This window comes from Pinus tabuliformis, chromosome 2_2 (assembly GCF_031772625.1).
Source record: "Pinus tabuliformis cultivar Carrire ecotype Pingquan chromosome 2_2, CPIR1, whole genome shotgun sequence".
Classification (NCBI taxonomy): Eukaryota; Viridiplantae; Streptophyta; class Pinopsida; order Pinales; family Pinaceae; genus Pinus; species Pinus tabuliformis.
Window position 1 is genome coordinate 659,173,410 of NC_142300.1, and position 22,870 is coordinate 659,196,279.

Below are 22,870 nucleotides of genomic sequence, written 5' to 3' on the forward strand. Positions count from 1 at the left end.
AAGGTGCACTAGTCCAAAGTTGCAGGAGGGTTACCACATATCTAAAGTTACAAAAGTGAAGAAGACATGTATGGCTGGTTGGTTGACTTGTATCTTGGTGAGAGCTAGAGGTCTTGTTGGGTCTTAGAAGTCTCCTTTGAAGTTAATAAGAAGAGAAGTTCTTGCGGATTTTCCCCTGTTGAAGGGGTTTTTCCCTAGCATGGAGCCTATATTTGTTTTCATATTTATTTGATGAAGAAGAACATAAATATAATCAAGTTAAGAAGAATCTAAATCACAAGTAAATGTTAAAGAAGGAAAATTAAAAGTTAATAATGATGCCCTAATCAGTTTTCCAACATGGTATCAGAGCTAAGGTTAGAATCATTGGCAACTAGAAAATTACAAGAGGGTGAAGTCTGAGCCTCCTAGAGTTGGATCCGAACTATTCTGAATTATTTTAATACATTCAAAAGTGAAGACAAATTTTGTGCATCAATCTGTAATCATGAAGGAAGACAAAGAAACTATAGTCAAGCCTTGTCTTATCTATGCTTGGTATCTAAAACTCTAAATTGAAGCTACAAGGATGAAATTTGAATCCAATTAAAAGCAAATTGGAGAAAGAAATATCGTCGTGGAAAGGCCACAATTTTATACACAGAAGGTTGAAGCCCTAAAGATACCCAGAGAACTGAAGAGCACTAAAAATCCTAAATTAAGTCAAAGTCTTGTGATAGAAAGTCAAACCCTAATAATTTTGTGCATAAATAAGACCAAGACCTAACAGTGTTTAAAGTCAGTAAAATTTATCTTAAATGAGAGAAGTACGCATGCCTTGTATTACTGAAGGAAGAAGATCACATCAACTTTGCTATGATGAAAAAGAGAGGTCAAGACCTCTGTGACTATGAAAAAAACTGCAAATAAAGGGTCGAGGGATCTATCTCCTTAAGAACTTGATAAGGCATATTGAGAGGCTTGGATTGGGAAGTTTTGTAGGAGAAAACATCATGTGGTTACATTATGAAGAGGAGCCTTGATATAGTCCTTCAGGTCAGCATAAGAAATGCCTAGTAAAGGTATCAAGGCCAACTTACATGGAAGACCTTTTGGGCCTATTTTAAAAGTTACTATGCTATAAAACGATCGGTACTAGATTTAGTTTGACACAATTATGTCATCTCCAATAAGAAATAGGTACTAGACCTATTGTCATTGATTTGAGAAGAAGGGATTTCTGAAGCTAATAGGAACATAGAAGAAGCTTTCGTGGAAGTCTTAGAGCTAGTAGAAGTGTAGAATCCGAGAAGAGCATCTTGAGTTGGCACTACCATTGGAAACATCATGACATAAATGGAAGTTGCAGTACTTTTGAAGTCAATCCTTAACTTTGGCATCTTGAAAGGTTTTTGTAGCAGATTATGAGCTTAAAGGACTAAGGTATGTGAGGTACATATAATTGTTTTTAATACATAAAGGGTCTGACATGAATTGCATTAGGGTTTTCAGGATATGTTTTCTTTTAGAGTTTGTAGTCTTCACCTTGTTAAAGGTTGTTGGTAACTAGGATTTCGTAAAACCCTAGTTGGTATTTGGAAACCCTAGTCATAAAAAATACCCTAACCCAATTATGTTCCCTCATACAAACCCTAGCTTTTTGTCTCTAGGATTTGTAGGTAGTCTAGTGAGAAATGGAAAACCCTAGTGAGGGTAGAATTGAATTTGAAATTGATGCCCTAGGGTTGATGTTTTGAAAGGTAACATCAAAAAACTTAGGGTTTGGATTTAGAAACCCTAGGAATTCTCCCTCTCTAAAGATTCCATGAAATCCCTAGATTGTCAAAATCATGATCATACTCTTGTATTTGTATATTTTGCTTGGTGGTACTTGTCAGTGAATGTTACAAGTACATAATGAAGGAATCAAAATGAGAACAGATATACTGATCTTATGCCATGAAGAGCGTGATGAATGGTAACTTGATAATCAAATTGGATCCTTGGGCACTCTGATAAAAGTAGACTCATATGGAGATGGACCACGAGGATGTTAATGCTTTGTTGAAGAAGATTGTCATGGTGAGAGAGAGCCCTTCAAGAGGGAGCCTTTCAAGGTTTGTAGTAGAAGCAACTCAAGGTATGTTTAAGATTACAAGATTTGTAGCATGTCTCCATCATATAAGAAGGTATGATCATTTTGTCTTTAAAATTTGCTTTATATTGATGACTCTCTCATGTCTAGGGTTTTGCTATAGAATCATAAAGATTCTTATATTGTTAGGGTGTTTGATTTCTAGATTAAATCAACCCTTGTAGTATTTTAATATTTGTTCACTTTGGTAAAACCCTAGCTTTTTAGGGTTTGATGATAATATCTAGGGTTTATGACAAAACCCTAGTAGAGGTTGATATAAGATCTTAGGGCATGAAAATGAAACCCTAGGTGTAAATGCTTCCATTATGGTTGAAACCCTAACATGGTTTAGTTGTTGGATATCTAAGGTTTAATTTATTATTGAAGCTTTGATAACCCTTGATGCTCTCCATGTGTTGACATGATAACCCTAGATTGATAAAGTCAACTCCATGCTCTTGTACATGTATAGTTTATTGTATTATGCATGTTGATGACATTTGCAGGTACATAGTTTTCAAGAGGTTGTAGGTTTGCCTTATACTTGATGGCAACTTTATGATGATGTTGAGCACAATGGAAAGAGGGAGTTGTAAGAACCCTCAGATTACCCTCATAACATTAAAGTTTACATTGATGATTGAAAGACGACCCTGTTTCCATATGAAGATAAAAGAAATAATGTTCTTGAAGGTCGAAGTTCTCCAATAATATGATGCAAAAGAAAAAGAGTTTGCGTAGCTAGAAGAATAAAGTTGTTGATGATTGACTTATCTCCCTAAGTTGAGAGGAAGCTTGTATGTATTTCTTTATGAATGAAAGTGCATATCCTCCATAGTTGAGAGGGACGACATGATTCTCTACTTCATGTACATTTAGTGAAAGAATGAGATCAGATAATGGCTAAAGCACTACTGATGGTTATTAGTGTTTGATGAAGTCGTGAACAAGACTCGGTTGTTTTGAGAAGTGTTGAGGCTACGCTTGGTGCTACCTGAGAAAATTGGAAAAGGAAGCTTCCATCAAGATTTGTTTGATATTATGACAACCTAAGCAGCATCAAAATGGTTGAGGACTCGGGATTTTATGCTAGCATTCATAATAAGTACCAGTACTGGTTGGGGTCGTGAAGCTACAGTATGTTCTGATAAATGAACAAGTAGTTGATGTGTTGATCTCTACTTGAGAAGTTTGAATATTTGAAAAGCATGCTTGGATTGATGGATACCTTTGAGAGGGAGAGATGAGTACCTTAGGTTGTGTGCCCGTATGATGGTACTTGGGAGGACATCTTGCTCCGGTTGGTATTGAGATCTTAGCTATAGTTTGGCCTTGATGATGTCTAGATCCCTGTGTCAGAGGGTATCTTGGTCTTGATGATATGGAGCTTCATTTTAGTGTCGATATCTTGACCTTGATGATACCTAGACCCTTGTGAAGGTTGGTGTCTTAGTATGGAGGCCTAGATGGTATCTATATCCAGTCGGATTGATACCAGGGTCGTAGCCTGATGGTAACTATAGTGGGCAAGTTGCCTTGATGACACCTTAGTCCCTGTTGGATTGATACCTTAGCAGCGTTTAGCCTTGATGTTATCTAGCATTGTATATGTCATTGTACTCTTCTTGGAACACTTCAAATTGAGGTCATCCTTGTACCAATTGAACAATTATGAATACCTCCCTAGTTAAGAGGGGGTGTTGGAAAATGTAACTAGTTTCGGTCTTCATAATTGTCATTTGTCTCATGTCATGATGTAATTCATATGTATTGATCAAAAGAAGAAATATGCAAAAAAAAATTGTTTATAAAGCATGGTTTTCATGCTTTTGTCATTTGGTCAATAGGTCAAGCATCCATTGTATGCTTCTAGGTATTTGTCTTGAGTCATGGTCAATGTAATTATGTAAAAGACCCATTTGGGCACTTATATCAAGAAAAGGAAATTTTTTATATACAAAAGTGTCTAGGTAAGCTCCCAAGAACAAATCAGCCTGCCAGTGAAAGTCGGCCTAGAGTGGAGTTGAAGAGCCACTTGGCAGGCTATTTATAGGGAGACTTCGACCTCTATTTTGGATACACATTGGTGCACTTCTCATAAGATATGTCTGTGGTTTGAAGAGGAATGTGAAGACCATTAGGAGGCTGGAAGAACCTTGCAAAAGAGATGTTTTTGAAGTCTTTGGAGACCCGAAGTTGCAGAAGTCCAAAGGTGCACAAGTCCATAGTTGCAGAAGGGTTACCACAGATCTGAAGTTGCAGAAGTGAAGAAGATATGTATGGCTAGTTGGCTAACTTATATCTTGGTGAGAGCTAGAGGTCTTGTTGGGTCTTGGAAGTCTCCATTGAAGTTAATAAGATGAGAAGTTCTAGTGGATTTTCCCCTGTTGAAGGGGTTTTGCCCTAGCATGGAGCCTATATCTTGCGTTCATGTGATGTCTATTGTTTTGACATTTATTTGATGATGAAGAACATAAATATAATCAAGTTAAGAAGAATCTAAATCACAAGTAAATGTTAAAGAAGGAAAATGATAAGTAAATAATGTTGCCCTAATCAGTTTTCCAACAGATCAAAAGGAATAAAAAGCTTATCTGAAGGAGAATTCCCTATGCATGTGTTTTATTTATTTTCAGCCACTGTGTGATGGATGCAATGTTCAAAAAAATTATTTTCTGCAGTTACATAAATTTTGTTTCAGTTAAATTAATGAGAAGACATTAGGACAGCAGTCACTTGGACTTGAAAATTTTACATGGTGCTAGAGCAATGTTCTCTGATTGGGATTCTCAAGGATTCACAGCAACAAATCAACTGATGAAAATAAGGACCAGCAGTTAGAGGGTCTTAATATTTTCTTTTAAAGACCATTTTTATAGATCAGGGAGTTTGTGCATTATATCTCAGAGATGGCATCAGCAAGCCCCAGATTCAAAAACACACTGGATGGTGCCTCAAAGTTTTTTTTCAGAGAGAAAATCACGATGTAAATTATATTAAGAAAATATAATAAGCTGAAACATGAGGGGTCATAACAGACCAGCTGAAAAAACTGTTCCTGATGACAAAGAAGGCGTTGCCTTTGAGCCTATAATGAGAAGGAAACTGAAACCAAAAAAGGTCACAGATCATAACAAAAGATCTTGAACATGTTCACACTGTCCATCCAGAATTATACCAAAAAGAAGAAATCCACATAGGTTTGAGCGGGACCGGAATAGAAGAAAAAACATATCAGTCCGAAGCGGCCAGTGCAGTTATGAAGACCAGCACCGAATCAATAGGAGCATTTGACTCCTGGAAAATACGTGCATTTCTCCACTTCCAGAGAAACCAGCAAGTAAGGATAAATATCGATCTCCAAGCTGGAACCTGTTCACTCCACCACTTGAAAGCATCCTGTACAGAGGAGAAAAATTGATGAGGAAAACCATAAGATAATGAAAGTTCATACCATATTTTGGCCGATGCCGGACATTGAAAAAACATATGGATGTTTGTTTCCGGCGCTTGACAGCACATGACACATCTACCAGGACCCGTCCAACCTTTTCTTTGCAAAACCTCCCATGAAAGGTTCCTATTGGAAAAAACCAACCAGGAAAATAATATAGCCTTGAGCGGGCATGAAGATTTCCAGAACTTCAAAGGAAACAAGGGCATAGGGAGCGGCTGTAGAGTCGACGAAGCAGCGGCATATAGATCTTTTACAGAGACTGGCATAGAGGAGCGCGACTTCGACCATACCAAAGCATCATTGGTCCCAGTTTGTTTAATTCCTTTTCCATCAAAACTCTTTACCGCCGATACCCATAGCTGACACAGAGAGGGAGGCAGATTGAGATCATCAGCAGCCTTCCAAATAGGCGTCGATGAGGACCATGCATGAATCAGCTTGTTCCATGTGAATAGACCCCGTGAGTGCAGGAAGGAAATGAGGTCAGGAGAGAGGGAATCTTCCAATCCGAGAACAGTCGGTTCCAGGCCAATAAGAATACTGGAGCCTGTGTTAAAGCGCCATCTAAGGAAATCAAAAAAGAGCACCTGAATCTTTCTGAATCCAAGCCATATAGCAGAACCCCCTGTTGAGCCGAGAGACTTCTTCCGATACCAGTATACCAGAGGCTTACCTTTCAGGTATTTTTGATTGATGATGGAGCTCCATTTTCCCGTACCGAAAATACCACGTTTCAGAGAATTACACAGGAGAGCCTTACCGAAAGATCTCATATGAAGCAGTCCCCATCCGCCAGATCTCTTTGGTCTAGAGATTATGTCCATCTTAACTAAGTGCATCTTGGAAAAATGAGATCTGCCGCCCCATAGAAAGTTTGCAGATAGAGAAACCAAATTGTTGATAATAGAAGAGGGCAGAGAGTAAAGGTGTGCCCAATACACCGCAAGCTGCGATAAGACTGACTGAACAAGGATGACTCTGCCACCTAAAGATAAAAACCGCATCTCCCACCGTGAGATTTTTTTGTAATAGCGATCAATCAGCCATGTCCAGTCCAATCTACGGTTCCCCTTTGGCTTGAGGAAAAAGCCCAAATACTTGAAACCGTCTTTGATTGGAGCAAGGTTGATACCAAAAAAACTCTTATTGGAATAGAATGATCTATGGGATATTGTCAAGGATGTTGTGTCTTAGGCTACAGATCCACTACAGTTGACAACTCACAAGAAGAAAGTGAGGGCCAAGTGGATGATCAAGGATGCCATAAAGTATAATTAGATCCCTTATATACCCGAGAAGAAGACAGCAAAGAAATTTTTTGATTCCCTAGTAAGCCTCTACCACAGTGAGAACATAGACAAAAAGCTATTACAAAACAGACTCGGATCCATAGAGATGATCAGATCAGATTCAGTCCACCAATAACCATATGAAGGTCATCATAGATTTGTGTCAACTTGCAACAGTTGGGGAGAAGGTTGTGGATGCAGAACTCTAGCATTGAATGGATTCCAAGCTTGATGGGAACCATTTTTCAAAGTATGAGAACCTTCCTACTTTTGAAAGGTTGTGTATGCAGAACTCTAGCATTGAATGGATTCCAAGCTTGATGGGAACCATTTTTCAAAGTATGAGAACCTCCTACTTTTGAAAGGTTGTGGGATGACTATATCCAAGAGGAGACTCAAATGGAGTCAAAGATTAGAAAGAAAGGTAGTGACGAGAACCTAGCCCTATTTGGTCAAACAAATAAAGACAGATAAAGAACCCGACAAGGATACGGGAAAGAGTGAGGAGTCTGACTCATAGTGAGGGAAGAAGGACTTCATTTTTCACAAGCACAGTCATTATGCATCACATTGTCCAAATAAAAATAAGGGTAAAGACAAGAAGTAGCATAAGTAGGTAGCAACCTCTGCAGAAACTTCGATGAATGAGTTTGTTGCCAAGTTTCAAGAAGGATTTCTAGATGATATCTTGCCTTTCCACCAGCAGAGTTCTGAGTAATGCGTGGTATGAGGACAATGGGGCCTTTTTTCATGACAGTAGTGCAACAATCATTTTCTAGTTTAAGTAGGACTCAAAGGTTCCAATTGAGCTTGGTGATGATGCCAAGTACCTATTAGTAGGAGTTGGTATTATTCCCTTCCAACTCAAGTCAGGTAACTCTTTAGATTTTGACAATGTCTTTGTTTGTTCGAGGTTTAGAAAGTATTTGCTTTCAATTTCAATTATGGACGCCAAGGGCTTTGCAGTTGAATTTAAGAACAAGCAGATGCTCATCAAGCCAAATGAATCTAGCCTAGCTACAAGCAATATGGGTTAGAGAAGGTAATCTTTATAAGTTGCAAGGCGAACTTGTTCAAGCCTTGTTTATAACAATGACATCTTGTGTGAGTTGTGGCACCTACATCATAGGGCCTTGCCTATTTTAAGGGAGTTAGCCACAGGTCTTCCGAAGGTCAATATTGAGCAGCATGGAGTATACAAAGGATGCATGCCAAGGCCACTTTGCCAAATAGCAACTATAGGTCTAAGGAGATTATAAACCTAGTGCATTCAAAGGTTTATGGACTAACGTCAGTAGCATCAATTACAGGAAGCATGTATCAAGTTTCCTTCATTGATGACTTCTCTTGCAAATCGTGGATCTACTTCCTAAAGACTAAGGATGAAATCGTTAGTAGGTTTTAAAAATCCAAAGCTCTAGTTGACCATCAATCAAGGAATAAGATCAAAGTCTTAAGATAATACAATGGGGGTGAGATTCTCATGTGCCATGTCTCCTTTAACAAAGGTAACCCACTGCCCTGTGAACCCATTCAGGGCTATCCTTACCAGTTCTAAGCCTGACACAATCTCCACTACTGCAACAAGCTCATCTCATACTTGAGAGATTCTAGTGAGATAAGAAACAATCTCATTCATGGATATCTTGGTGCCCCCAAGTTTCTCTCTCAGGCTTCAGCACCATTTTTTGGTTATGGTTGTCGCTTTGATATTACTTGGTCAATGCCTCCCACATTTCTCTGGCGGTTTTCTTCCTAGATATATGAGGAATAATGTGATCCTTCACTTCGTCTAGGATAATCCTCCTAGATTTCACGTCCTTCTTATTATGGGCAGCCAGAAGTGTTGCATTGGTAGGAGGAATCTAAGTTTGTGATACAAACTCCTAGATTTCATTCTCCTCTAACACCAACGCAATCCTCTCCTTCCAAATGCGGTAGTTAGATAACCCATCCAACTGATCTTCAAACCCGAGACCAATCGCCATCTCTATCTTACTGATTAAGCCCTGCCAAAAACAATTTTCCTTGATGAAGAACTGCGCTCCTCTAATGTTCTATGTCTCCCCACACGACACACTATTGTTGTGTCTCAGCGGCATCTGTAAGCCTCAACAAACTCCTTAATAGTCTCATCTCTCAACTCAGCCTAAGCCTATTGGCTGCATACAACTGTTGTTTTTCTCCGTGGCCCTAGGTCTGTCTGCCTTAACCTTTGTGTGCTCAACCTAAGCTATCAGCAATTATGTCCTCTTAAATCGCGGGTGCTCAGCACCTCTGGCTACCTTCGACCGACTGCTCGTTGGCACGTCTAACACTTGGTCCGCCTCACTTTCGCATCGCCCCGAGCAGTTAAAACTCTACACCTCAAGGCAGTGCTTGTTGTGTTTTCTTTCGTGGCAAATCCCTACAGCCCGGCCACTTTGTCTCATGCCCTGAGGTCCTACACTATCATTGCACAATCTGCCTGTGCCCTATGCTCACACCTCGGCCCACAATTTCTGCTAGTGGTTGATTCCTCTTCCCAGTGACTTCTCTGACTGTCCAAATCTCTGTTGGCCACCCTAATTCCTTTGTCATTGCTTGTGGCTACTTGAAGACAACCTTGCTATTTACAATTTTATTCAATGTTACTTCAACAGGGGTTGGTTGGTAGCTACCTTTGTTGCCCCTCTGGTCTTGTCGGTCGCTATGTCCTATCGTCTCGCACTCAACCTGGGTGTTTTCGCTATCGTCGCTTAACCAATCCTGTTATGCATCCCTACAGCCACCACTAGCCATTCTCACCTAGGTTGATGATATGCCCATTGAACTCAAGATTCATCCACCACTAGCACTTCATTGCACATTCAATGTTGGTGAAGACGTCTCTTCTCCTATACTAATGTTCCATTCCACACCCTCTAGTAGACACACATTTCAATGATGATGAAGACTTCTTGATCGATCCATCTAATCCAACTCCTCTTCCTCTAGCTAGGTCAAGGTCTATGCCCAAGTGGGCCATATCCACAATTTTAGATGCTAGTTTTCTTACACCAAAAGGCAAAACAAAGCATAATCCAAAGCCTACAGCATGTGCCCTTTTGACCAAGGTATGACATGCACATTGAGTCGTAGCTTTGTCCACTACTACCACTCTATTGAATGGTCAATGTCACCAAAGATCCCATTGGATACAAGAGTGAGAGATATGGTATCCAGGGATGATGATATGTAATGTGTTCTCGATGTGGCCCTTGTTCAGCCTTAATGGGGGATGCATGTAATGCCATTGAAGAGTTTGATAACCCTATGCAAGAAAATCAAATAGTAACAGAATCTAAAACATAAGAATAACAATGCCACATTAAGACAGTGTTCACAAGATTTACTTTGGAAACACTTAACCAGGTAAACCAGCCTAACTGAGAGCCAAACCTCTCTCAATTGTTTGCCATACAAATATTTAAGTATTTTGCAGCTACAATTAACCCTCATCCACTAACCTAGATTAGATTACAACCATAATTCTTTAACCAGGACTATATTACAATGGGCTGAAACCATTGGCTTAGATAATACATAATAAACCAAAAAAAAAAAATCCTCTAAGGCTCTACCCTTGACTCCTGTCAGGATGTGACCAAGTCTACTTGCAAAGGATACAGCACATATCCCATGGCCATCTCTTCATGGCCCCCTACTTAGATTAAGGGGGGATGTTTCAAATAGGGATGAAATCTTTACTTTGGGCCACATCAACCTTATATTGTATCATTATTATAGGCTTGACTGAGGCAAACCTTGTATATATAGCTCAAAAGCCTTACTGGAGAAAGCATCGACTCAAGAGTTGCATACAAATACCAACTCTCATTTGTATTTCATCATTGAAGTGATGCATTCACTCTTAATAAAAGTGAGTTGCCTGATGGCACCATCAACTGTTGCACATCTCTTGCTTGGATCTCTCTCTCTAGTGCACTTGTTATGGGGTTCTCTCTCTATGGTTGAGCTCCTCTTCGCAGATTTTTCTTAAAGTTTTGCGTTGCTCTAGTGATGGTTTATTTTTTCTTTGTTGCAGAATCCAGGTTTGTGTTCAGTCAGTTTGATTCTCTCACTCTAATGAATCTCAACAATCTACAGGCCTGCTTGCTAAGAGAAGCATTGTCGGCCTTCAACAATCTTCTCTCCACCCATCATTTCATGAAAAATGGCTATGAAGTAGACCCTAACAAAGAATGATATTAATTCTGTCCCTCATTCTCCAGTTTACAACTACCCACTTCTGAAGTGACAATTTCCCTATCCATAGTCTAAAGAAGCAACAGATCAACAGATGCGCCTCAAGGTGGCTGACCCCATCTATAATATCCTCCAACTTCAAAATATATTTGTTGAATTTCTATAATTTTTGGGTGCCATCCAATCTGTAATTTCTGCACTGTTCCTCTGACCTTCCTCTTGCTTCTTTCCCTAGCCATAGTCTAAAGAAGCAACAGATCAACAGATGTGCCTCAAGGTGGCAGACTCCAGAGTCCATCTACAAGATCCTCCAACTTCAAAATAAATTTTTTGAATTTCTATAATTTTAGGGTGCATCCAAATCTGCAATTTCTGCACTGCTCCTCTGACCTTCCTCTTGCTTCTCTTGATTTCAGAGAAGTTTTCCAGCAATTGGGCAAGTTGCTTCAGTGTTTTCAGTTTCCCAAAGACAACTAAGCTAAAGGGGGGAATAAAGGATATTGGGGCCTCCACTTGATCTCACATGGCTGAATTCTAGCTAGCAGTGGTGTACAGGATCCAATATTTCACCACTGAAACCTCAGCATTTGCAACATAAAGGAACTAAGTTATAAAACTTTTGACCAAGCTACATAACGTCATAATTACCATCATGTTCCATTCTAATAGATTGTTAGATAAATTTGAGCTACAAATTATACCATATCGTGATAAACGGTCTAGATAATGCAGACCTCATTAAAATTTAATCCCTTGCCCATTTCAAAAAGTCTCTGTATGCATATTACTTATAAATGAGAAACCACTGCCTTGAAGTTGCACAGTAATGAAATGCATCAATCCATCTTAAGAGCACTTAAAACAATATAGATTCTATACAGCATTTCAGCTACAAGATATACTATTCCATGGTAGGAAGTGCAAAATAATTCTCAGATGTAGAGTACTAACAGATTCCCAAATAAAAATCAGTTACAAATTTTAATATTCCATAAGAAATGGTCCAGACAGGGCAGGATTCAACTATGATTTAATCATTTATCCAATTTAAGGGGTCTCCACTTACAAGGCACTCAATAAGGAGTTCTCTTATCAGGTCCTCAACCTGCAACTTTTCTCTGTGTCTCTGAAAGGACCTTGGGTGCTTTTAACCATCCTAATATTCTTTTATCTCTGCCATTAGGTATGATTATAGAAGAGAACAATACATAAATATTTCTTTGTTTTAAACCTGCTTTTAATGTGAACTTAACAGAATCATATTTTCAGAACCCCAATATCTTCTGCCACAACTGTGGATAAAAAGGAAAAAGCTCCCAAAATTACAAATAGAATCCCGCCCCTGCCAGGAAATCAGCTGTTATAACTTGTATCACTTAAACATGAAATAACTTCCAGCCTCCCTGGCATCATATCCAATATTAAGGAAAGCTTGAAAAGAACATGAGAAAGGCTATAAATTTCATATCAACCCTCCCCAAGTAAAAGTAACAGAAAGGGATTGCAAATAGCACTGAACAAGAACTGTAAAGTTTCAAAAAATACATATGCTGCAAAAATATTATGCATGCAGTCAAATCTTAAGTAAAGAAGAGGATATAAAACTTCAAAACTTGATCGTCATCCTTGATTTGTGAATAAAATATATTTGAACACAGAATGTGAACATGATATAGGACTCAGCACCATACAAAAAAGAAAGCTTCAAGTATAATGTTATATAAGGATTCAGGAAATGACGAAACCATGACAATAAGAACTACGTGAAAACTTTAAGGAAATACGGGAAATTACATTTTCTTTCGAACATCAACTTGCTTCTCCTTTCGTTCATATTCCTGCCTTATTTTTCGCTTTTCAGCTTCTACAAGCTGCAACTTTTCAATGTTGAATTCCTGAAAAGTGATTTCTCTACTAATCAGTCTTGATGCATAAAACACTTTGAACGTACATCAAGAAGAACAAGCAAAAGGATTACGTCAGTGTATAATCATTATTCTACAATTTTGTAGTTAATTATATACACGAATATCCAGAAAATAATAGCTGCTTTTGAAAGTAAAGAGAAAATAGGGTCAGCAAGTTTAAGAAGAAAGAGATCATAATGACAGCCTGTTATAAACCCAACCATTGTTGATATTGTTATATGCATTCCCACTACTAACCAAGAGAAGCAGTGCACCTGGTTCAATATTTTAAAGACCCGTGTTTGAGTTTTTGCATAGGACATTATTTTCAGCATAGTCACCTTGTTCACATTCTCGTTTGACTTCAGCGCAATGAAATTTGGAAAAAAAAATCCACAATGAAACTCAAGAGTCTTTCAGCACAGGCATAGTGCTTCTGCAGCAACAGGTGTTTAGGCACAGTTGATTTGGCAGCAGAAGCAAGGGAAAATGTACAGCAAGCATCAAGGAGTTAGTTGAATGAGTTTAGTAGCTAGGGTATATTCCTTTAATTTTGTATATTGTTTTCTTTTTTGGGGTATCTAGAAGAGTTGGCAACTGGGCCACTACCACTATGACCTGTACGAAATTACATACATCCCTTCTGCAGACACAGGTTAATCGGAGGGTTTGAACCTTGAATCTCATAGTTTACATAATCCTTCATAGCATGGTCATTGCCAATTCAGCTGCCCCCAGGGGCTAATTTGTATATTGTTAAAAGTTGAAACCCTCCTGAACTCTGACCAAAGATTTTCAATTTCTTTCTGTTATAATTCTTTTAAGATTTGTATAGTAATGCACTTGTATCTATCAGCCAATGGGCTTTATTTCTCTGCACCGCCACCTGCTTGCTAAATGTCAGTTATGCTCCAAAATAAAGTGAGGGATCAGGAATGATCCTTTGACTCAAAATAGTTTCAGAGGTGGGTGTACATGCTTTTCTATTATGGTACAATTTTGGCCATACCCGTCACTCAATTGAATGACCTTTAAGCTTGCATTCTTGGGGTCACACATCCTGTTTGCTAGCACGCTTTTACACATAAGTTTGATTTAGATTTAGAGTAGAGTTTTCTTTTACTGTGCTCTTTTCTGGTAGATGCATTATGCATTCCTGCATTCCTTTTATAGTTGTTGATGCATGTTAACTTATTTTGGTCATTTGTGGATGTTAATCAAATTTCAACTTTTGTACAGCTTGCATACATTTTTCTCAAAGTCCCTCCTGAGTTTTGTAGAAAAGTGTCAATCTAACCTTCCTCCTTTGAACTAGGTTTAATGTCCCCTATCTAGTATCAACATCTTCTCTCTAAACTTCATCACTGCTTTATCTTTCTCCTGCTTGGTGAAGTTTGACGGTTTATGAACTTTTTTCATTTCCTGTTGTGGTGGTTTTGGTGGCAGCCCCTCATCTTATTTTTGCTTCTGCAGGGCCCCTTGTATGTGCTTATTTTGAAGAATGTAATCTCTAGTCCCTTCGACCTAGTTTCATATTTAGTGGTGAAGAATGTAATCTCTAGTCCCTTCGACCTAGTTTCATCACTGTGAATGTAATCTCTAGTCCCTTTTGTGCTTAAAATTTACCATATTTTAACTTTTTTTGTATTTTGACGAGTCTTATAAGGGTCATTCCTGAGTCTTATACGAGTCTATGAGTCAATGCCATGATGAATCTTATACAAGTACGAGTCATGCAACATTGGTTGAAACAACCAATATAATTAACAAATTTCACAAGCCCAATGGGTTAGCTCAAGTGGTTTCCAGCAACATCGTTGGACATTTGGCTAGTTCCATGCCAACAGGTGCCCAGTTTGAAACCTCTTTAGATGAGGCACACTAGTATACATCAAAAGATATACTAGGGATGCCACCCACTAATGTGGGGAAGCATCCCTTGGGTTTAGTCATGAAGTTTTCCTTGAAAAAAAAAATAACAGATTTCAACCCTTTCAATGACAGGCTTTGAAATTCGTCATATTTCAGACTCCAAGAAAATTCTGCAAACCCTGTGACAGAGGATGGAGGAGAAAAGTAACATTAGAATTAGATTTGCACGAAATGACACATCATACAAACAAGTGATCAATCAATCCAGATGGTATGGCCCCATCACTTGATGCATCTCTGAAATCTATAAATGCAAAAAGGCATTTACTAGCATGCATTACAAGACCACAAGTGAAAATCTAAAATGCTAACTTCTCAGATGAAAAATATAAACTGAAACGTAATCAATCTTCCTAGGTTGATCTTCCATACCATCTTTAGATAGTGTCCCCACACATTGACAACATTGTACCGTCAACCTTTGTCATATTTCCTCACTATCTGTTATGTAGACAATGACCTCTTTTGCTACTGTTCCCGTTAACACTGAATTTACCCTGGGTGACTCAAATGTTACCTTCGTGATTGTTCATGGGCACATTTTGGGATCAAGTTAGACCTCTCTGTAGTCCAATCTTAATCACTCCACAGTAACGGTTCATGGACACAATGGCAGTGGATTCTATGGCCTTGATCCTTCATTCCAGATATGTTAGATCTCAGTTTCATGTTACAGAGATTTGAGTTTCAGAGATCAGTATTTCAGGTGGATCCATTCTGTTTATTAATGCCAATATGCTGGTATCATCCCATTTGCAGGTGGTGAATTTCTGTGATAGTCAAACCTATTTGCTGCTGTCAACATTCATAATGGATATCACAAAGTGAAATCTCTGGTCACTAACCATGTTCCAACCTACCATAAGCTGTTCTAATTAATGCGTTTTACATCTAAGACTGGTCATGATCTCTAAAGTGGTGATATCTTGATTGGAAATGTGGGGTCACAGCTCACAAACATCTAAGCAAACTGATACAGAAAAGAGTTTGGGCAAAGTGTAACTAAAGATTGCTTTGATGACTCTCAGAAAAGGTTCATTAACTTAGGATTGGATAGACAATGATCAGTCTCACCAGTCAGGTAAATTTGCAAGAACTGTTTTTAAGGTTTGCTGATGCAAGGACTTGTATTCATATCATGATTAAGAAAAGTACGTAGCATTCTGTTTGTAACCAGTGTGAAATCTAGTAGAAGGCACACAACAAGAGATTACTCTTATATTTTTCTTCAGAACAAGCTGCTTTGAGGAAAGGCAATGATTGAAGGCACCTAAAATGCTTGTTTATTTTTATTATGGGACCAACCTTACTATAAATACTGGGGCCGACCTAAAATCATCAGTGTCTCCAGCTGACAGGTTTAATTCGGTTATAAACAAGTACATATTGACATTGCACCTCTTTTGTCGTGGATATTGGTGTTTGGTCAAATCATAAGTATTGCGCCTAATTTTAGTGGGTGGAAGATCTATCTTTCTGGATAATGCTTGCTGCCATATGCCACAAAAAGAAACTGTCATGCATGCATACATGGTGTTTTCTTATGATTTTGGGCATTTTGTTCTGGGCTTTTTCTGGACGTTGTTTTGTGGCCTGAAAGAGGTGTTGTTGATGTGGTTGTTACCAGCGTGAATTCAGATTTCCTTAGCAGCAGAATTTACCTCCATAATCCTTGGGATTCAAGCATTGGTCCATTTGCATTTTGTTCTGCGTTTTCACAGAAGTGGTCCTTGCATATCTGTAGATTAATCCACCAGATCTGAAGGTATAAACAGTTGATTTGCACCAAAAAGAGTCTAAAGTACAAATTTAAGAGTAAATATGCATCTTTTAGCTTGCTGTTTGATATTTTATTATGCAAAAATCTAATTTACAAGGTTGTTTTCCAGAACTGAGTTCCATTTGGCAAGTTAACATTCATATTTTTTACTCAAATTATCCAAGAGGTCCCTCCTGTAGCTACCATGCACCAGCTGGAGCCTGGGAGTGTAGAGGAAGCAAATTGAAGTAAATATATTAATAGATAATTTGAATTTTTTTTATACACAAAGTGATTTTAAAAAAATGATTGACGAATGAAAATAAAAAAAATAAAAAAAAAGAATCATATACCAACCGTTATAGTATTTTCATGATACATTAAAAGATAAAAGATACTAACAAAATATATAAAAGTTACTACCTTAATGTGGGACATAGTTACTTATGACATGGGAATGGAATTACCATAATTAAAAGGAAAAAAAAAAAAATCATTACTTTTTATGATTAAAGATACATCTTCAATCACTATTTTGTTCCCAAACTTTAATGTGAGCTTGAAGCTTAGTTGGGGCTCTCCAACTTATGAGATAGGTGCTACACACTGATTTGATTTGGATCTCAAAAATCCTAATCTCAACAAAAAGGAATCAAAGTTTTGGTACCACATTCAGGGAGACTGCTCAAGGCCATATACATAATCTTTTAACTTGCAAACCAGTGACTCTTTGCCTCTTTCAAAATAGTGCTCTGGCTATGTCATATAGATCTCCTTCAAGTCACCCTGTAGGAATGCAATTTTCACATCCATCTCTTATATCTCCAAATCAAAGGATACCACTACAGACAATAGCAACCTAAAAGATGCTAAATTAGCAACTAGGGAGAAGATCTGACCAAAATATATACCCTCAACCTTGGAATATAATTTTACAACCAACCTTGTCTTATGCTTTTCAACACTGCCATGTAAACTAATTTTCTTTTTGAACACACAGTTACATCCAGTTAGTTTCTATCCATCAAGAAATGGGAGGAAGTCCTGTGTATCATTCTTTTCTAGTGCAATATATTCCCCATCCATGGCTAGTCTCCAGGACTCTTTACCTTCCATCTCCATTGCCTCCTCCGTAATTCTAACATCATCAAAGTAGATGAGGAAATATACATTTAGAATAAGAAGACTATAATTATACATGTATGGTTATCTTCTTTACTGAGTGGACCTCCTTAAAGTTTGAGGTGCAGTTTCTTCCTCCTCTTCTAAACTCTCTAAAACCCCCTCCTCAACAGGTCCTTCATGAACTTCTTATTCAGTTTCTAGTTCAGCTTTCTTGATCTTTGGTGGTAGCTAACTTATTCGCATCCTCTTTTGGTTGTACCATGTGGGAGAAGACTTAACTACTCTAAAAGTAACATTTCTATCATACAAAAAAAATCTAACCATAGGATCCCAAAGCTTGTAGCTCTTCATGCCAACACCATAGTCAATGAAGATTCATCTCACTACCAATGAAGATACTAGTTAGGGTTTTCCATTCTTGCATGGGAGAAGTGTGACAGCATGCTTAAGTCCTGTGAGAAGTTATTGTAGTGCCTTGCCAACTGTATTGTATTTTTCTTATGTATGAATGAGAAGATAGACCTTGTTTCAAATCTCTGTTTGTTGTCCACTACATTCATGTTGTTATTGTTGTAAATCAGCTTCCATCTACTTGTAGGGTTGTTGCAAAGTTGATCTCATCGCTTGATATACAATGTTCGCACATCCTGAGTTTTCCATTCAGCATTGTTGTTTCTGCAGATCTGAAGCTTTAATTGGTGTTCCAGTCTTTCTATGTTAGTTGTAGGACAAATTCTTTCAATGCAAATGTGTGTATCATGTGGATGGAAAATTACAACTTCTTCTTGTGGTCTATAGCTATGTTTGGTTCCTAGTCATCACAAACTCACATGCACTTAAAGTTGGTTGAAGTAGCTAGACATATTGTCCATTTTTTAAAGTTTGCTCAATTCCTCAATTTCAGAAGCCATCAAATATGCATTTTTAAAAGCCTGCACCTCTCCACAAGTCCAAAAGCCATCAAACCCGCATTTTTTTAAAGTCTACTATTTGTCAATTTGCAAATCCAACAACGTCACTAAACGTTGTGTGTGAATCCACCTAACGTTAGAGTTTGAAATGAAAATGACAAAGTCCATCAAAAAGTTATATATGAGACTGTGGTTTATATGTGGCAAAGGAATATTGCAAATATTACTAAAGATATCGTCCTCAAGCACCTCTCCCCTTCTCCTTGAGAAGCCATCAAACATATTTTTTTTAGATCTACTAACCAAGTGTAGAGAGGGAGTCCACCTTAAGTCATAACTTTGGAATGAAAATGAAAGAGAGTTAATCAAGAAGTAATGTGTGTGACTGTGATTAAACCGGCACAGATTCATAGTAACTTTGAACCTATCAAGCGCCAAGAAGAATCAAATCCCTTGAGGTATTCATCTTAAAACTCTTGATGCTTGATAGATCCAAAATAAAGATGTGGCTATGCTAGTTTATTTTACTACAGCGATCCCTTTTATTTAGTTTTCCTTGACTAGCTATACCTTTGAAAATTATTATAATTACTTTATTTTTAGTTTTGTAAAATATTATATTGGGCTAGGGGTGACAAGTGCTGGGAAGGGCATAGTCCTTGATCCCAAAGGAAATCAAGAAAACACATTTAAATGGGGACTAGGTAGAGCTTCAAATAAGTAAGCAAAGAGATTGCCTCTATTCCAAGGGTTGAGGAAATTTTATGAAACTCATATCAAAAGACTTATCGTGATTGGAGACTCAGTATTAATCATCAAATTGATAGTAAGAGCCTACTCACCGAGTGACGGAAAACTTCTAACTATCAAAAGAAGAAGAAAGGAAGTCACAAAGTCAGAAAATGTTGAGTACTTCCATATCTTAAGGATGCTCAATCAAAAGGCAGACCATTTGACCAAAAGGATTGTTCTTCTAGGCTATGCCAGCGTAAGAACAAAAAAGATGGGATTCATTTTTTTCCCATTCCTTAAGCATTGATCCATAGTTATGAATTTGACTTGCATGAGAGAAATTAAGGATGTTAACTTGCATGGGTGGGTTAACTATGACTCATGAAAACCAAGAAGCAATATGCCTGCAATACCCTCACACAATCAGCAGTTAATGTGGGAGTAGGCTCATCAATTGCTTTGGAAGTTGAGTTTTATTGCAGGTGGGATAATAGATTCCATTGCAAGTTTGAAATTTGGGGACTCTCAATGGTTTCTATGCCTATTACTGCTTCAAGTAATTGAAAATTCAAATGCTAGGCTGTAAAATGGGTTTGCAATGGAGGAGGTAAAAGAAGATAAGACTGTGCAGCAGCAACTGTAGGATGTGGAAATGTTGAATGTGGATCAAAACTTTCATGCCAACACAGAGAATCAAGAGGAAGCTTCCATCCATCATGCCTTTATCCAATAATAATGCATAATGTTTGCAAATATTGCTTTATTTTAGGATTTTTTTTCAGTATCTATATTAGCAGTAGTTATCCAAAATCCTCTGTGAAGGATTGTTTTGTTTCCTTAGATAGTCAATTTCACATTTTGGGCAAATTCTAGAAAGATTTTTTAAACAATTATCATACGTTTGTATTATTATGCTGACCAGTGCAGCTGCAGCAACTTTCTAATAGAAAATATAACCATTCTGGTTATATATATCCAGTGTTGATAACTTCGGCATCCGCAGAAGATCAGCGTGAGTCCAGAAAACATCTTCTGTGAGACATCAGGGAAAAAATCGGCAATCCGCAGCAAACATTAAAAAAAAAACAAAATATATTCATTTTTTCAAAATCAGCAAAAAATCAGAAGAAAATCAGGAAAAATCTCTTATGGAAAAAATTGCAATTTTTTTGGGTCAAAAAATCGGCTGGCAGAAAAACATCACGATTTTTCAGCACATCGCTGAAAAATTGGCAATGTTATCAACACTGTATATATCTATGGCCAACATATGGAAACAGATGTTACAATCTCTTCAATACTAGGCTTTAGAAATTAGTATGGATCTATTTCATTATTGAATTTATGTTTGTCACATGTAATATATATCTTTTTTTAATTTTAATTGCGTCTATATTATACTAATTTGTGTCTTATATTGATAAATTATTTTGAGCCAACATATGTTACAAATGTGACACATCTCACCAACATGGGCAATGGAAAGAAATTAAGAATCTCTCTTTTCAATAAGACATGGCATTATTGTTAAGCCTTACACCAACTCGTAGTCCAATTACACGTGTATACACGATCAACAAAGATGGAAGTATGATGCACAATAGACAATAAGAATACATCCACTTGTGATGACAGCCTAATTCAACATGGGGATAACACAAGTGTTTACCCAACAAACTAAGACTTCCTAACTAGGACTTCTTGATAATGTATTTATAAAGACCTCATGACTGAACTCGTGACCTACTTCATAAAGCAATCAAGTGCATCATCACGTAATAAGATAATACAAGTATCTGCCACATGTTTAAATCATTAGAGGCAAGTCACAAAATAGACTACAAGACAAATATGACAAAGTCACCAATTTGGGACTCACACCCAGCAAAAAACTCAAGCAACCCACTGCATCAACAGCAAACTCAAGCAACCCACTGCATCAACAGCAAACATATTCCATTTATCTATAGAAAACCCAGTTTACATCATCTGGAATCTAGAAATAACCCACGTTACTCCCTTTTTCATCTCACAACCACAACAATACTAACGCACGATCTTCTGCACTAAGCTCTAAAGATAACAAGCATTGAGGTTATTCAGGAGGTGATACAAAAATAAAGAAACTAGAAGGTTCAGAGAACTCCCAATAAATTTTAATTGGGTTATATCGTTTGTCAGAAACCTGAGACTGTTTGAGAACAATGACACACTAGTGTGAAATGTGCAATGCAAGCACTAAACATCCTATATGCTTTGCCCCGGATTCAACAAAAAACAATTTGTACATCACTCTAAAAAAGTCAATTTTAATAAGAAAATGCCATGGCCTTACTTTGATGGTACCTCCCAGGGGAGCCCTCCAAGAGATGGCGCTGGAGGGATAATCTATTTATTGATGCACATGGCATATCGTTTAGAGCAGGTGTGGGTCATGGGACCAATAATTATTATGAGTGTTGGCACCAAAAGAGGTTTTAATATCGGCATAAGAATATGGGGTGGAGCAAATAGGAATATTAGGGGATTCAGTTTTGGTTATCCAGCGGATGAACAAGAATCTGAATTAATGAACTTTACTCTCCACCCTTTATTTACTGATGTCAGGTCACTTTCAGCTGTTTTCTCTTAGATCTCATATGCACATCTATACAGAGAAGATAATAGAACAGCTTATGAATTATCAAAGGAAAGCATAGTATTAGACTGGGAGGGGTCTTGTCGGCATTGGAAATCAATCATGGTTACTCTTCTGAATATACACAGAAGCCGTGGATATAATTTCTTCATAATTTTTATAGGACCACAAAGGTTGTTTTCTGTTAAAAATCTGAATAAACCTTGATGGATAGTTTGAAAGCTCTTATTTGAATTTTGAAGTTACAGATTACTTCTGTTTAGCTGTTTTTAAAAGAAAAAAGAGAGAGAGAGATGGAGTGGGGTACAAAACCCAGTATAATTTTTTAAACTGTAAGGAAGTCTTTAATAGGACTTTCTGGATAGGCTCAAGGAGCAAGAATGGAATGCTATATGACTATGTAATTATGTTTTTTAATGAATAGAATTACAAAGACAGAAAAGATAACAAGCAATGAGTACCACCTTGATATATTGGGTTTGTTATAATTTACTACTTGTCCTAGTTTCTGTATCGTCATAAGTTGTCAAACATGGTAATGTAATAGGTGGTATTTTTTATTAAATCCTTTACCAGGACTAATATGATAAAGCTCTTATTCAACTAAAGATCTAAAATCTGAAAGCAATTATAACAAGATAATCATTCCTGAACAAGTGAGCCTTTCATTAACACAACCCTTGGGGTATAACTAGAAGAGATAAACATGAATGATACCTCACACATATATATAAAGAAGAGCCTTTGGTAGCCTCAAGGGTTAGCTCAATGGGTCAA

At 37.6% G+C, this 22,870-nt stretch overlaps 1 protein-coding gene across 1 annotated transcript in view; it reads right to left on the reverse strand.

The window, feature by feature from the left end:
* The window catches only part of LOC149194339 (V-type proton ATPase subunit E-like), a 61,291-nt gene that overhangs the window by 35,450 nt on the left and 2,971 nt on the right, over positions 1–22,870 (reverse strand). The window contains exon 2 of the mRNA XM_089405069.1: positions 12,884–12,984. Within this exon, the coding sequence (XP_089261195.1) occupies positions 12,884–12,984 (101 nt within the window). The remainder of the gene's footprint in view (positions 1–12,883; positions 12,985–22,870) is intronic.